The following is a 17,615-nucleotide window of genomic DNA, read 5'->3' as shown; positions in this document are numbered from 1 at the left end:
GAAATGCAGAGCACATCTAACTTCTCAAACCTGTTTACGCATAGTCTAGATAAATTCCTCCCTATGTTTTCCACATTCTATCAATCCTTCTACAAAGGACAAAACATTGCTAAAAACAGTGCTACACACACTGTAATTTTGTCCTATAATTTCATACCATACTGTAGAAAAGTGCCTTAAGACTGATGAATAAACTGCAAACTATCCCCAGTTTAACAATATCGGTTACTGGGTCGTCGAGAATTGTCTGTATATACGGCTCTATCGACACAATTAGAATAAACTTTGATGTAGCAAGATAGAACTCATTCACACTAAAAAAAAAAGGGGGGGGATATATAGATAGACGACCACTGCCACTAGTGGGAACGGGGACAATTGATAAGAAGGTTATAGTAATTGAGGAAGAGGGAGAGAGGCACATTGAAATGAAGGCGAAATAGCTGCGCAGTAGAGACTTTTTTCTAGTGAAATGATACAAGTCCATCAGTGCAGTCGAACTTGAAGTCGCCAGATGCTGCCGGCTGTGCGACAGGAAATAAATAAATAAGAATCCCGCCAAAATTAGCTCAACCTCTTCAATACAAGCCGATTTCTGCAGGTGTTTTCTTTCCCACGGGGGGTGATGAGAGCGAAATGCGTCCTTCCCAAAAACGGCGCAAAACGCAGCTGAGAAATAGAAAAATAAAGATAAGCCTTTCCGGAAAAATTAGCTACTTCTCCACAGGGTGTATTTAAAAGAAGAGGCTGTGGACAAAAGAGGCACACTTGGGGGCCTGGGAAGTCTGGATAAAGCTTTCATTTCAAGAATAAACACAAGGTAAGTCGGCAATGAGGTATCTTGAAAGAGAAAACTTACAATGGATAACAAAACAAAAGTGCTTTAATCTAAGTAAACTGGACTACATAATTTCATGTATGTGTGTGTAAATATATGTGTGTGTGTATATATATATATATATATACACATATATCTATGTATATATTATATGTATATACATATAAGTATATATATATATATATATATATATATATATATATATATATATATATATATATGTTGATGAAGGTGGAAAAAGAAGTCACGGGTCTAGTTCCGAGTTCCCGTGACCTCTTTTTCCACATTCATCAACTTGTCACAAAGTACCAGCATATATATATATATATATATATATATATATATATATATATATATATATATATGCATATATATGCCTATATATATGTATACACACATATTTCTATGTATATATTATATGTATATATATATACATATATATAAATGTATATATATATATATATGTATATATATATGTATATATATATATATATGTATATATATGTGTGTGTGTGTGTGTGTGTGTGTGTGTGTGTGTGTGTGTGTGTGTGTGTGTGTGTGTGTGTGTGTGTGTGTGTGTGTGTGTGTGTGTGTGTGTGTGTGTGTTTACCTAGTTGTATTTACCTAGTTGTATTTTACGGGAAGGGGAGCTATGCTCGTAGGGTCCCGTCTTCATATCTCATTTTATCTAAACTATTTTTAAATTCATGTATTGTTTTTGCACACACCACTTTCTCATCTAACTTGTTCCAACTGTCTATTACTCTGTGAGGAAAGCTGTTCTTTTCTTTGTGTGTGTGTGTGTGTGTGTGTGTGTGTGTGTGTGTGTGTGTGTGTGTGTGTGTGTGTGTGTGTGTGTGTGTGTGTGTGTGTGTGTGTGTGTGTGTGTGTGTGTGTGTGTGTGTGTGTTCACCTCGGATCTGCTGCAGTCTCTGTTGAGACAGCCAGACACCACCCTACGGCAGTGAGCTCAGAGCTCCTTATTAGCCGATCTCTGGGTAGGTCTGAGACCACTCACACACCACACACCGGGACAGCAAGGTCACAACTCCTTGACTAACGTCCCGTACCTACTCGCTGCTAGGTGAACAGGGGCTACACGTGAAAGGAGACAAACCCAACTTATATCCGTGTGTGTGTGTGTGTGTGTGTGTGTGTGTGTGTGTGTGTGTGTGTGTGTGTGTGTGTGTGTGTGTGTGTGTGTGTGTGTGTGTGTGTGTGTGTGTGTGTGTGTGTGAGAGAGAGAGAGAGAGAGAGAGAGAGAGAGAGAGAGAGAGAGAGAGAGATTCACCATGGTCTTGGATCACGTGTTGGACTTGTGATCGACAGTTATTTTCCTCCCGGAAGAGAATTCAGAGTTCATATATGACCGATCTATGGATAATGCTGTGACCTTACACGCACACCCACCCCTAACTTTAGGAGACGACCGAGGATGAGATGGATGGATGGGGTAAAAGGAGTGTTGAGTAAGAGGGGATTGTCTGTTGAGCAAGATAGGGAGACGGCAAGAGATAGGGTTCAGCGGGGAATGATTGTGTATTGTGATATTGTGATGCAAAGAAGGGTGGAGCCGGGGATGGGTGGTTAGAGAGTAGTTATATGTGAATAGTATTTTGAGGCACCTCAAAGAGATTTTTCCTTGTCTTCTCTTTTATGCATGTGGGAACGGAGAGGGGGGATCGCCGATTAAGTGAATCGGCCTTGCTGTGGATGTGCTGTGCCCTGCTGCATTGCTTCTGACCCAAGGCAGTGGGCAAGATGCAAGAATGACCCGTCATCCTTGAGGAGCTAAGATGAGAGGGAGGGAGGGAGGGATGGTAGATGAGACTGGAGTGGGTGGGAATAAAGAGGGTGGGGGCCGGTATGTGCCATCTGACTTGGCTACCTCTCTGTTAAGTGAGAAAAGCCATTGGTGTATACGCATTTATACATACATATATATATATATATATATATATATATATATATATATATATATATATATGTACATATACATATTACAAAGGATTACAAAGGCGGAGCATGCCGACAGGAGGCCTTTTGATCCATATCTAGGTCGGATGCGAAAAAAAAATCATATTAATAATAAAACAATAAATAAAAACTATAATAATGTAAATAACAAATAAATGCATAGGTATAGTTAAATAATAAACAAACAGGTAAATAGTAAATAATAATAAATTGACATATAACTAATAATAAATGAAAATCAGACAGACAAATGATGACAAAACAAAAGCAAATAATATAAGATAAATTATAATCATTACAGCATCTTACTTAGGTAATTATCTAACTGATTCTTAAAGCTTCGAACTGAACTACATTGCACTACCTGTGCAGGAAGTTTATTCCATTCATTTACTACACGGTTCGCAAAGTTGTATATGTATATATATATATATATATATATATATATATATGTATATATATGTATATATATATATATATATATATATATATATATATATATGTATGTACAGTATGTATGTATTTATATATATATATATATGAAGGAGGCCTTTGTTCAGCAGATGACTCAGTGTGGCCGATTTGATTGATTGATTCTCGCCGATTTTAAAGCTCTTGAAATTCGTGTGCGACCAGCTTGTAGATGAGATTTCACTAGTGGGGCGTATGCAGTCTCTATGATGTCGGCAGTGTGTGTATGCAGTAGATGTTGGGTGACTGATACCGTGCACTTGATGACAGATACGGTATGCTAGGGTTTATTAGAATTATTAGACCTTTGGGAACGTCAGCACTGAGATAGGGTAGGGTTTGATCTCCGCGGCTAAGCAGCGCTGCCCCCGCCCTTCCAATTTACCCTATGGTAAACGCTGTCTGAGCCACTTCCTTCATGTTGTTGGATACTGTACATGGTGGGTAACTGCGCCCTCGATTTAATTTGTATTATTCACTGTATCGGCATCGGCATTATGTCACCTCACTAAATGTAATATTCCTAGTGGGAATAAGTCAACAACAGACTGAGCCTCAGGCTGCTACAAAGCACCAGCGTGACACCGAGATTGGGAGGTCAAGCAGGCACGTCTGTTCCCTACAGCCGTGTATGTGTGTGTGCATGCGCGCGAGCACCAAATTTATATATATAATCTGTCTTTCCTTCCTCAAGATGAAGATGTGGTTGGTTGCAGCCCTGGCGACACTGTATGTGCTGGCTCCAGGAGCCGAGAGCCACGGCTATATTGCTCACCCTGCCGGGCGCTCCTCTGCCTGGCGCTACGGCTTCGACAACCCGATCAACTGGACGGATGACGAACTCAACTGCGGAGGATTCTCGGTGAGCCCCATGAAGCGAGAGTGATGAGTAACGACGCAGAATCGTTAGATATTGACGTGGGTTCGTTACCTATCCACGTGAGGTCGATAGAATAACAAGGCGAATTCATTAAATAACGATGCGATGTCGTTAAATAACAGCGCAAAGTCGTTATGTGACGGCATGAGGGTGTTGATATTGGCGTAAAGTCATTAAATAACGATGCAGCCATTAAATAAATATAGAAAACATGAATTAACCAATCATTAGATAATTATGCAAAGATGTAGAATAACGAAGGAGAGCCGTTAAGTGATTGCATGAATTTGTTAGATAATAATGTTAACACCAATGAATAATAACGCAAAGTCGTTAGATACCGGTACAAAGTTGTCTAATGACGACGCGCAGTCGTTAGATAACGATATGTCATTAAATTAATTTCATATATATACTCGTGTGTATATATATATATATATATATATATGTATATATATACATATATATATACATATATATATACATATATATATACATATATATATACATATATATATATATATATATATATCTATATATATATGTATGTATGTATATACGTACATACAAATATAAAATCTACAAAGTAGTTTAATAATGACAAGGAATCGTTAAAGGTCAGATATCAACAGATATACCATTCACTAAAAATCATCGAAAATGTACTTTTTAAAAGCATACAAATAAAGTTTTTACCTATTACAGAAGAATTTATTAAGAAAATTCACTTTTAATTGCGCCTCGCATACCACTTTTCCGAAGTCTAGATATTCAGAATAACAATATAGTTTGTTTGTCACCAGTGACGTCACGAACTCGGAATTCCCCGAACCTTTCCCGAAGTGCACGGGCGGAATGTTTCGAATAGCAGACGACGCAATGAAATGAAGACAAAACTGATTTTTGCCAAATTTGATAAGATGTAGATGGTGGAATTATATAGAATACTGTCAGTATGTTTTTCTATGTAAATTAAACTGTAAATACAAAAAGTTATTGAAGTCTTGATTTCTGACCTTTAAAGGTCAGATATCAAGACTTCAATAACTTTTTGTATTTACAGTTTAATGTACATAAAAAAAACATACTGACAGTATTCTATATAATTCCACCATCTACATCTTATCAAATTTGGCAAAAAAACAGTTTTGTCTTCATTTCACTGCGTCGTCTGCTATTCGAAACATTCCGCCCGTGCGCTTCGGGAAAGGTTCGGGAATTCCGCGTTCGTGACGTCACAGTTGCCAAACAAACAATATTTTATATTGTTATTCTGAATAACTAGACTTCGGAAAAGTGGTATGCGAGGCGCAATTAAAAGTGAATTTTCTTAATAAATTCTTCTGTAATAGGTAAAAACTTTATTTGTATGCTTTTAAAAAGTATTTTTTCGAGCAATACGATGATTTTTAGCGAATGGTATATCTGTTGATATCTGACCTTTAAGTAACAACGCAAAATTATTAAATAACGAGGCAAACTCGTAGAATAACTACGCAAAATTGTTGAATAAGAACGCAAAGTAGTTCAATAAAGACAAAATCTCGACGTTATTGAACACGACACACCTCAGCCCTGAGACGCTTGGAGAAATCTAGATGTGTCGAGAAAAGTGTGATTTAAGGCCAAATAATTATAGACTTCCTGACACATTTTTTCTTTGCATTAATGAGAAAATATAAAGCACGTATTCATTGCTGACAATACATGTCAACGTAGGAATTTAAAATACAGACCAAATACTGGCAATGAAATGGTGAAGATTGTATACTGATAATGAAACCGTAAATAAAACATTATACATTAAATATTGACAAAAAACGTTGAGAATGAAATATCATCCATAAAATACTGACATTTAAACATCAACAATGAGATACTGACAATTAAATATTGACAGCAAAAATATTAGTAACAAAATTCTAACACTCTTCCCATTCTTACAACAGACCCAGTGGACTGTTAATGACGGCAAATGTGGCCCTTGTGGTGATCCTTACAACGAGCCTCGGCCTCGAAAGAACGAGGCGGGTGGCTACTATGGCAACGGCATCCTCACGGGGAATTTCACTCGAGGACAGACGGTCGAGATTGAGATTATGATCACCGTGCAGCATGGAGGATGGTAATGGAGTTCATCACTATTCCTCGTTTCTTCAGTATACCCCTAGGGGAGTCCACACTATTCCTCACTCCTTCAGAGTACTTAAGGGTGACATTGCCTTCATACCTACAGTAAACCCTTACTTCAATTTGCCGGAAAACATTGGGGGGGGGGGCGCATATGTACTGCAGTTCGATATCAGACTTATCACGGTTTATGTAGAAGTGTTCTTGATGTGCCGTGATCTTATAGTGGGAGGACTAAGAAATATATTCGGAGTCACTGGGTTTTGTCCCTTGCCTCCGAAATACGTGAAATGTGGGTCCCTTAAATCGAGAGCCAAGTGTACATTTCCTATGTTGACATATTTTGCCATGCATAACATTATAATTATTCTTGTGCATATACTATGATACATATACTGTATACACACACATAAACACACACACACACACATATATATATATATATATATATATACATATGTATATATATATACATATATATATACATATATGTATATATATACATATATATATATATATGTGTGTGTGTGTGTGTGTGTGTGTGTGTGTGTGTGTGTGTGTGTGTGTGTGTGTGTGTGTGTGTGTGTGTGTGTATGTGTGTGTGTGTGTATGTGTGTGTGTATGTGTGTGTGTGATAAAGGCCATTCAGAATACATGTTCTATTGAAGTCGACAGCAATTACAGCATTATTCAGTTTGCGGTTTGCTTTTTCAATTTTTCTAACGGTGTTCCGAGGGTACTGAGTTTCTAAAATCCATGATAACTCGAGACGTCTTTCGGCCTTCACTCGGCCATCTTCAGGAGTGTAAGTATAGTTGTGTTAGGTTGAAATGATGATTATATTTGACTTATGTTGGCACTAGGGAGGTGACCTTTGTGCGGAAGGCGGCGCTCCGTGGTGTGCAGTCTGTCTAAGACCTTGTGGCGCTCCGTGTGTTGCTTGTATGCATGTACAACACTGAATGGGTCCCAGTGAACATATTTAAAGTGATCAAGCACAATTCACTTTAATTCTAAGCCATCAAAATCGAGAACCTCGAGGAGACATACATGCAGAAATTGAAACGTGGTAGAGCCAAGGACTCGAACCACCGCTAGGACGCGACAAGTAATAGTGACTTAACCGATTTCACCATCAGGAGAGATAGTTAAAGTTAATTGTGGTTGATAAATGTATATATATATATATATATATATATATATATATATATATGTATGTATGTATGTATGTATGTATATATATCACTGGTGAAAAATGTAGTAACATATTTGTAAATCACAAGTAATGCCATAGTCGGACGAAAGAAAGAGTTGCGGAAGCGAAACTATATATTTCGATTGCAAACTGCAATCCTCTTCAGTAGTACTACTGAAGAGGATTGCAGTTAGCAATCGAAATATATAGTTTCGTTTACGTAACTCTTTCTGTCGTCCGACTGTGGTGTTAGGTGTGATATACATATACATATATATATATATATATATATATATATATATATATATATATATATATATATGTGTGTGTGTGTGTGTGTGTGTGTGTGTGTGTGTGTGTGTGTGTGTGTGTGTGTGTGTGTGTGTGTGTGTGTGTATGTATGTGTGTGTGTATGTATGTATGTATCTATGTATGTTTAAGACAGATTGAACATTTTAGAAGCTCTGACAAGGATTCGAACCCTGACCTGTACGTGCATAATTACGAAGTCAAGACGCTAGCGACTGAGCTACGTGCAATGGTTCAAAAGGACTGCACATGTCCCCGACCAGGCTTCACGTAACATCAGAAGACCAAGTCTCATTATCATCCAATCCCCGTATTAGGCGAGCCCTCCGACAAGTTGCGTCAATTTTTTTTACACATACTACCTCAACCCCCACCCATTCCACCTCATGCATCATAACATCATCCATATACAACCATTCTCCAATTACCTCTGTCTTCTGTTCTCTCCCGTCCTTCCTCAACAGACATTCCCCTCTTCCCCCCAAAGCCCCTTTCACCCTACCCATTCATCTCATCCTAGGTCGCTCCTTCATGTCACCCTCTCCACATCTGCCTTCCACATCTCTTTTACTAGTCTTTCTTCACTCATTTTTTCCATGTGTCCAAACCATCCCAATACTCTTTCATCAACCCTATCTCCCAACTCCCTTACCACCCCTGTTCTCCTCCTCACCTTCTCATTTTTCACTCTATCCATCCTAGTAACCCCCATCATACTTCTCAGACACCTCATCACAAACATATTCAAACTCCTTCTCTCTTCCTCTCTTATGTTCCATGTTTCTGCCCCAAATAGTGCTGTTGGCACAATTACTCCTTCATACAATCTCCTCTTAGCATCCTTTCTCAAATGCCTATTCCTCATTACACTTTTTAATCCACCAAGGTATTTACTTACTTCTCTCAATCTACATTTTACCTCCACCTCCACTCCACCCTTTCCTGCCACAAAGGAAACGTTCCAGCTTAACCACGAAGCTACGAATTTTTATAATTCTTCATAAAATCTAAGTACGGGCGGCAGTTAGCAGTCGACTTATTTCCTAGGGACTAGATTCATTCCCAGGTTGAAGAATTTTAGGCAACCGATAGCCTAGTGGTCATAGCGTCGGCATCGTAATCACGCGAGCCTTAGTTCGAATTCTGGGACGCCAGTCGGAATTATTTGATTGACTACACTGTCACTGGTGATTCTATTCAGGTATGACAACGACGATAAATCCACAAAGGAAACGTTCCAGCTTGACCACGAAGCTACGAGTGTTGTTAATTCTTCGTAAAATCTAAGTACAGACGGCAGTTATATAGATCATATATATATCATATATATGTGTATATATATATAATTATATATATACATATATATATATATACATATATACATATGTATATATAGATATATATATATATATATATATATATATATATCACAACAAAGTTATGTCGTAGCACATATGTAAAATAATACTAATGACCCACTTTCGGAGTTTAATAGGCAAAGTAAAAAGATCTGTATATTTCGATCACTATCTGTGATCCTCATCTGGTGAAGAGGATCACAGTTAGTGATCGAAATATACAGATCTCTTTACTTTCGCCTATTCTTCTCCGAAAGTGGGTCATTAGTATTATGTATGTATAAATATATATATAATGTATATATACATATACATAAATATATATACACTGAGTTAAACACCACAGCATTGTCACAATTGTTAATCTTCTTTCTAATATTTTCAATCCTTCTCACTATAGTTCTGACTTTGGGAGGATGATCAAAAATCAATTGTCCAAAGTTCTCCATTTTAATAACAGATGACGTTTCGACTTCACAGAGTCATTATCAAAATAATTACATTTATCACAACACAATTACACAGAACACAACAATTACATTTTTCCGAACTGAACAGTGCGACGTCTTTCCATATGCATAGAAAGACTTACAGTATATATATAAATATATATATATATATATACATACATATATATATATGTATATATATATGTATATATATATAATATATACAACATATATATATATGTATATTGTATATATATGATACATATATATCATATATATACAATATACATGTATATATATATATATACACATCATTATATCTATATATATATATATTATATATACAATATATATGTATACATATATATATATGTATATACATATATATATATATACATATATACACATATATATATATCAGTTGAGCAGTAGTCGTCACTCAAGTCAGGTCAACCGGGTAGCTGCTTCAATTAGTGATATGGCGAGTGGTTGTGTTACCGTGTTCAGCGCCGATGAGGTACAATCTCTACTTAGTAGAATTGAAGCCTTGGAGGATGCTGTAAAGTGCCTTAAAGAGGAGAATCGAGTTCTCCGCTCGAAGGCCCAAAATACGGAAGACAAAACTAGCTATGAGCTTGGATGGAAAACGGCGAAAAATAAGATGCGGAATAGTGGAAAAAAGTCCTCACCAGCCCCACTCGATTGCAAGAACTCGTTTCAAGTACTAGCGAATCTGCAGGAAGAAGAAACAAATGAAATTCAAGAGAAGAAGGGAAGGGCAGACGCTGGATCCCTGCCCACAGGTAAGATTTTGGTTGTAGGAGACAGTCAAGTGAGGTACTTAGACAGGGCTTTCTGCGATAAAGATAGGAAACATAGGACGCAGGTGTGTTTCCCTGGCGCGGGATAGAAGATGTTTGAGATAGGATTGAAGAGTGTTTAGTAGGGGAAGGTAAGGACCCTGTAGTTTGCTTAAGTGCCGGGGGCAATGATATAGGTAAGTTAGGGAGTGAGGAATTGTTTGCGTGGTTCCGGGATGCGCTAGACAAGATTAGAAATAGGGGAGGTGTTCCTGTTGTATGTGCAATCCTTCCAAGGCGTAGAGTTGGAGGCATGTGGTATTCCAGGGCTATTGCAATGAATTGCAGGCTGACAAAACATTGTAAGGCCAATGGATGGGCATTTGTCGACAACTGGGACAGCTTTTACGGTAAGAATCATCTATATACAAGGGACGGGGTGCACTTGTCGCCCAGAGGATTTCGGCTCCTTGCTGAATCCCTTGAGCGAGAAGTAGGCATCCTATAGGATTTTTTTTTTTTTTTTCGGGTAGATTACGTGGGAGTAGGGGGGAAGTATCGGAATATAATTTAGGCAATAGAAACAACTTAGAGAGGGACTGTGAAAAGAATCACCAAAGCAGGTGGAGGAGAGATAAACTAAAACTTTACTATACAAATAACAGAAGCATAATTAACAAAATTTATTTGCTGCGAGGTAAAGCATGTGTAGAGAATTTCGATATTATAGCTATTACTGAGTACTGGATCAACATGGCTGATAAATATTTCCTTTCGGAAATCAAAATAGAAAAATATGAATTTTTTCACAAGGATATGGTTGGCAGGAGTGGGGGAGGTGTAGCACTTTTCGTTACAAATACAATAAACTGTATTATCAACAATTCGATTAAGAAAGAGGACTGTACGGATTATAGGCAAGAATAAGAAAGTTATTATTGGCGTCTTTTATATAGACCTCCTAACCTCAGCATTGAGCAGACTGATCCTCTGATTCATGAAATTCACCGAGCATCCCAGTACAAAAACGTTGTGATCATGGGAGATTTTTATTATAGATATTATTGACTGGGAAACTATAATAGGAGATCAGGAATCAAAGAAATTCCTAGATGTGGTGCAGGATGATTTCCTAAAACAAATGATTACCAATCCTACGAGGAGAGAAAATACTCTGGACTTAGTTTTAACTAATAATGAGCACCTAATGAGTAACGTAAAAGTGGGAGATAATCTAGGCTCTAGCGATCATCAAGAAATAATATTTAATATTATTTGGGAAGAACTAAAAAGTACGAATAACATCCAAGTACCAGACTTCAGGAGAGCAAACTTTGACAATATAAAAACCTATTTGAAATTGAATATGAAATGTCATGGGACGTTTCGGACATTGTTAAGTCTCGGTGCGTGACCGGGGGTCAGGTTATGGCCAGGGGTCGGGTCACGGAGGGTAATATGCATACCTTGGGTCAGGTCATTTGGGGGCGAGGGCTCAACAGACAGGTCAGCAATTTGGATTAAATGTATGGCAATCTAACTAATTTAATTATTAATGTACAAAATACGTTTATCGCCCTGAAGTCAATACAGAATTATAGTAATACTCCCAAATGGATGATTGAAACATAAGATCGGAATGAAAAGAGGACTTTACGTAAAAACATAAAACGGGGAAACACACCTTAGATCAAGATTTAACGAAATAGCAAAGCTGGTTAAAAAGAATACACGTACAGCGAAACGTAATTCTGAAATTAAGGTTGCTAGTCAAGCAATATCCAACCCAAAGGGTTTCCTTCATCTCTATAGAACAAAAAATAAAGAAAGAATAGGACCAATTAAAGACGATGAAAATGTCATGATAAAATCGTAGGAAAAAATGAGTGAGGAGTTTAACAATTATTTTCTATCGGTGTTTACTAATGAGAGGTTAGATAAAGTACCTGACTGCAGTCCGATTTTCAGAGGGGATGAAGAAAAGTAGTCTATCTAATATCAGCATTAGTAAAGTAAAAGTAGTCAAGCAGATTGAAAGACTTAAAGCTACAAAATCCCCAGGTCCAGACGAAATTTTTCTGAGAATGCTAAAGGAGTGTAAATTTGAAATCTGCGACTAGTTAACTGAAATATTAAATAAATCAGTAGACACTGGTTTTGTGCCTACTGCTTGGAGGCAAGCAAACGTTGTTCATGTTTTTAAGAAGGGAGATAGATCGTCTATATGCAACTACAGGCCAATCAATTTGACATCAGTTATAGGAAAAATGATTGAATCAGTAATGGTAAATAGACTCAGAGAACACATCGAAAGACATAACTTAATTCGTGATTCACAGCATTGTTTCTCCAAGGGAAAGTCATGTTTCACTAATCTTCTATCCTTTTACACTAAAGTATATAAGGCGTCAGACAACAATGAAAATTACGATGTTATTTACCTTGACTTTAGCAAAACGTTTGGCAAGGTGCCACACCAGAGACTACTAAATAAAATCAAAGCCCATGGCATACGAGGAAAAGTGTTAGAATGGATCAGAGCTTGGATTAGTAACAGAAAACAGTGGGTCACCATAAATGGAGTAAAATCTAGGTAGGGCAATGTTACTGGTGGGGTCCCCCAGGGCTCTGTTTTGGGTCCCTTGCTGTTCATTATGTACATAAACGACTTAGACGACGGGATAAATAGTAATGTTAGTAAGTTTGCGGACCACACTAAAAAAGGACGCCTAATCAGGTCAGGAGACGACGCAGAGATTCTGCAGGATGATCTTAACAAATTGTTCACATGGTCGGTGAAATGGCAAATGAACTTCAATATCTCTAAGTGTAGCGTGTTAAACGTAGGGCTATACAACCCCAAAAATAGATATAGCTTAGATAACACGTTTTTAGAGAAAACTGAGTGCGAGAGAGACTTGGGAGTTCTAGTGAGTCCGGACCTTAAAACCAGGAAACAGTGTATTAGCGCCAGGAAAAAAGCTAACAGAGCATTAGGTTTCATTGCTAGCACGGTAACGAATAGAAGTGCAGAGGTAATTATTAAACTCTATCTAGCGATAGTTAGACCCATCCTTGACTATGCGGTACAGTTTTGGTTTCCGTCCTACAGAATGGACATTAATTCACTAGAATCAGTACAGAGAAGAATAACCAAAATGATACATGAACTCAGAAATTTACCTTACGAAGAGAGGCTTAGGCACCTTAACTTACACACTCTGGGAAGACGCAGAGTGCGAGGTGATCTAATAGAGGTGTTCAAGTGGATCAAAGGCTTTAACAAGGGTGATGCAAACAAGGTCATTATATTAAAACAACAGGGCAGGACTCGCAGTAATGGTTATAAATTGTACAAATTTAGATTTAAAAAGGAAATAGGCAAGAATTGGTTTACTAATAGGGTGGTCGATGAATGGAATAAACTTAGTAACCATGTAGTAAGCGCTGAAACTATCAGTTGTTTTAAAAAACGATTAGACAACTTTATGAATGGAGATGACAGGTGGTGATGGATACGGAGCTGCCTAGTGTAGGCCTTATGATATCTTGCAGTCTCTTTCATTCTTATATTCTTATGTATCCTATTTGTGTGTGTGTGTGTGTGTGTGTGTGTGTGTGTGTGTGTGTGTGTGTGTGTGTGTGTGTGTGTGTGTGTGTGTGTGTGTGTGTGTGTGTGTGTGTGTATTTACCTAGTTGTTGTATTTTACGGGAAGGGGAGCTATGTTCGTGGGGTCCCGTCTTCATATCTCATTTTATCTAAACTATTTTTAAATTCATGTATTGTTTTTGCACACACCACTTTCTCATCTAACTTGTTCCAACTGTCTATTACTCTGTGAGGAAAGCTGTTCTTTTTCAAATCTCTTCTATAGCTGTCTTTTTTTATTTTCTTTCCGTGCCCTCTTGTATTTCGATCATCCCATTTTATCAGATTCTCTCTATCAGTAATTTCTATACCTTTCATGATTCTGTAAATAGCTATCAAATCTCCTCTCTCTCTTCTTTGCTCTAGTGTCTGTAGTTCAAGTTTTGCTAGTCTCTCTTCATATGATAGTTTTGAGAGTGTTGGTGCCAATTTTGTAATTGCTCTTTGTATTCTTTCAAGTTTTGTTATAATTTTTTTTTGTATTTGGTGACCATATCGTTGCTGCATATTCAGGGTGATTAGAATTTTCTTCACCATTTCTTCATCCAGGTATGTAAATGCAACTTTGATTGTTCTTATTAAATTATAAGTTTCTCCAAAAATCTTATTTATATGTTTCTCAGGTGACATATTATTCATAACAATGACTCCCACGTCCTTCTCATTTTCTATTTTTTTTATTCCTTCTTCTCCCAATTTATATGATCCTGTTATTCTGTTTTTGCTTTTTCCAAATTCCATTATACTACACTTTTTTGTATTGAACTCCATCTCCCACTTCCTACTCCATTCCTGTACTTTATTTAGATCACTCTAGTAATTCACAATCTTCTTCCGTGTTCACTTTTTTTAATAGTTTTGCATCATCTGCAAAGAAGCTCATATAGCTTTCAATTCCTTCATCCATATCATTAATATATATGGCAAACATTATTGGGGCCAGAACTGTTCCTTGTGGAACACCGCTTATTACTTCATCCCATTTTGAGTATTTGTCTCTTATCACTACTCTCATTTTTCTTTCTTGCAGAAAGTCTTCCATCCAATTTAGCAGTTTGCCCTGTATTCCTCCTTCAGTTTCTAATTTCTTAAGCAACTTCTTATGTGGTACTTTGTCAAAAGCTTTTTTTAGGTCTAGAAATGCACAATCAGCCCATCCATCTCTTTCTTGTATTATATCTATTAGCCTTGAATAGAAACATATTAAATTGGTGACGCATGATCGTCCTTGTCTGAATCCAAATTGCCTTGGATTTAGTACGTTGTTTTTTTTTCTAACTATTTTACCCATCTACTTTTGACAATTCTTTCACAAATTTTTGCTATTGTACTTGTTAGAGAGACTGGCCTATAGTTGGTAGGGTCTTCTTTATTTCCCCCTTTATATATAGGTACTATATTTGCTTTTTTCCAATCTTCTGGAACTTTACCTTCTTTCAAGGAACTGTTTATTATGCTATGTATTTTGCCTGCCAGTTCATTACTGCATTCCTTCAAAATCCAGTTTGCTATTTCATCTGGTCCATGCGATTTTCTGACAGCAAGATTACTCAAGTGTTTCAATATTTCATTCTTTGTTACTTCTATTTCTTTCATAGGGGGAACTTTCTTTTTCCATTCGATCTCTTCAGGTTGTATGTTCTCCCTTGTAAACACTGATTTAAAATGTTTGTTCATAATTTCCGCCATTTCCATTTCCTCTGTGTATTCAACTCCTCCTTGTCTTAATTTCTCCAAGTCTTGTTTGTTTTTCAGTTTGCTGTTTACAAATCTGTAAAATAGTTTGGTTGATCTTTACACTTTTCTATGACATCTTTTTCATATTTTCTCTTTTCCTCTCTGCACGTTTGTACATATTCATTTCTATAACAAGTATATATTTTCCATTTTTCAAGCCTTCTGTCTTTTCTCCATCTGGTCCAAGTTTTGTCTCTTTTGTCTTTTAACTCCCTACAACTTTTGTTGTACCAGCATTTTACATATTCTTTTTCTTGTTTTTGTCTTGGAACATAATTTTCCACTCCTTTTTTGTAAATTTTTGTCAAAATATTCCATTTCTCTTCCACTGTTGTTTCTTCTTTGTATATTTCTTCCCGGTTTTCTTTTTGAAAGAATTCTCTTATTTAATCAAAGTTTGTTTTTTTCATACATCATTCTTCCTTTTCTATATTGTTCATTTCTTTTCATGTATTTTTCTTCATTTAGTTCCAGTTCAATCAATATGTGGTCACTTTTACTTATTGATGTTTTATAAAGGATTACAAAAGGAATACAAAGGCGGAGCATGCCGACAGGAGACCTTTTGATCCATATCTAGGTCGTATGCGAAAAAAAATTATATTAATAATAAAATAATAAATAAAAACTATGATAATGTAAATAACAAATAAAATACATAAATAGATGCATAGGTATACTTAAATAACAAACAAACAGGTAAATAGTAAATAATAATAAATTGACATATAACTAATGATAAATTAATATCAGACAGAAAATGATAACAAAACAAAAACAAATAATACAAGATAAATTATAATCATTACAGCATCTTACTTAGGTATATATCTAAATGATTCTTAAAGCTTCGAACTGAACTACATTGCACTACCTGTGCAGGAAGTTTATTCCATTCATTAACTACACGGTTGGCGAAGTTGTTTCTACCCACTTCCAAATTTAATCTATTTCCGGACAGTTTGAGACCATTGTTTCTTGTCTGATTCTCATTCAATGTTAAAATTTGGTCACTATTGATGTCAATTCCTTTTAGACTTTTAAAAACCTCTATCAAGTTACCTCTGAGTCTATGCTTTTTAGGGAAAACAGATTGATATGTTTTATTCGATTTTCGTATGATTTATTTTTGATATTTGGAATAAGTTTTGTGGCTCGCCGTTGTACTTTTTCCAGTCTGTCAATGTCTTTAATGAGATTTGGTAACCACACGGAAACAGCATATTCCAAATGTGGACGAACTAACGATTTATATAGCTTGTTAATGAGTGATGGACTTTTGAAATCAAAAGATCGCGCAATCAGTCCCAGAATCTTATTTGCTTTCTCAGAGGCTGATATACACTGCTTGGATGATTTGAGGTCGTTACTGATAATTACGCCGAGATCTTTTTCACTATCCACTTTTGTTAACGAATTTCCAAATAACTTGTAATCGTACTTACTGTTATTTTTACCTATGTGCATTACCTTGCATTTACTTGTGATAAATTTCATTAGCCACTTTTCAGACCATTGCTGTAATTGATCTAAATCTTCTTGAATATCTAATTGGTTTGAGTGATCATTTGCCACTCCGCACAGTTTTGTATCATCAGCAAATTTGGAAACAGTAGATTTTAGTCCATGGTCTATATCATTTATATATACTATGAATAGAAGTGGCCCAAGAACGGAACCCTGATGAACTCCACTTTTCCACTATTCTAGGTTCAGATGTAATTATTGGGTCTAGTCTCGATGATTCTTCTTCATTTCTATACCTAGTGTTCTCCTGTATCCACTGTGTCATTGTATGGTCAGTAATCATCTCAAGTAGAGC

General features: G+C 36.6%; 1 protein-coding gene across 1 annotated transcript in view; it reads left to right on the top strand.

Moving 5' to 3' along the window:
* Positions 1 to 669: 669 nt before the first annotated feature.
* The window catches only part of LOC143039859 (uncharacterized), a 30,990-nt gene continuing 14,044 nt past the window's right edge, over positions 670 to 17,615 (top strand). The window contains exons 1-3 of the mRNA XM_076210121.1: positions 670 to 820; positions 3,981 to 4,148; positions 6,116 to 6,291. Of these exons, the coding sequence (XP_076066236.1) occupies positions 3,981 to 4,148; positions 6,116 to 6,291 (344 nt within the window). The 5' untranslated portion in view covers positions 670 to 820. The remainder of the gene's footprint in view (positions 821 to 3,980; positions 4,149 to 6,115; positions 6,292 to 17,615) is intronic.

This window comes from Oratosquilla oratoria, chromosome 27 (genome assembly GCF_046742065.1).
Source record: "Oratosquilla oratoria isolate Oo_2021 chromosome 27, ASM4674206v1, whole genome shotgun sequence".
In the NCBI taxonomy this organism is placed as follows: domain Eukaryota; kingdom Metazoa; phylum Arthropoda; class Malacostraca; order Stomatopoda; family Squillidae; genus Oratosquilla; species Oratosquilla oratoria.
This window is presented reverse-complemented; position numbering and strand designations above follow the sequence as displayed.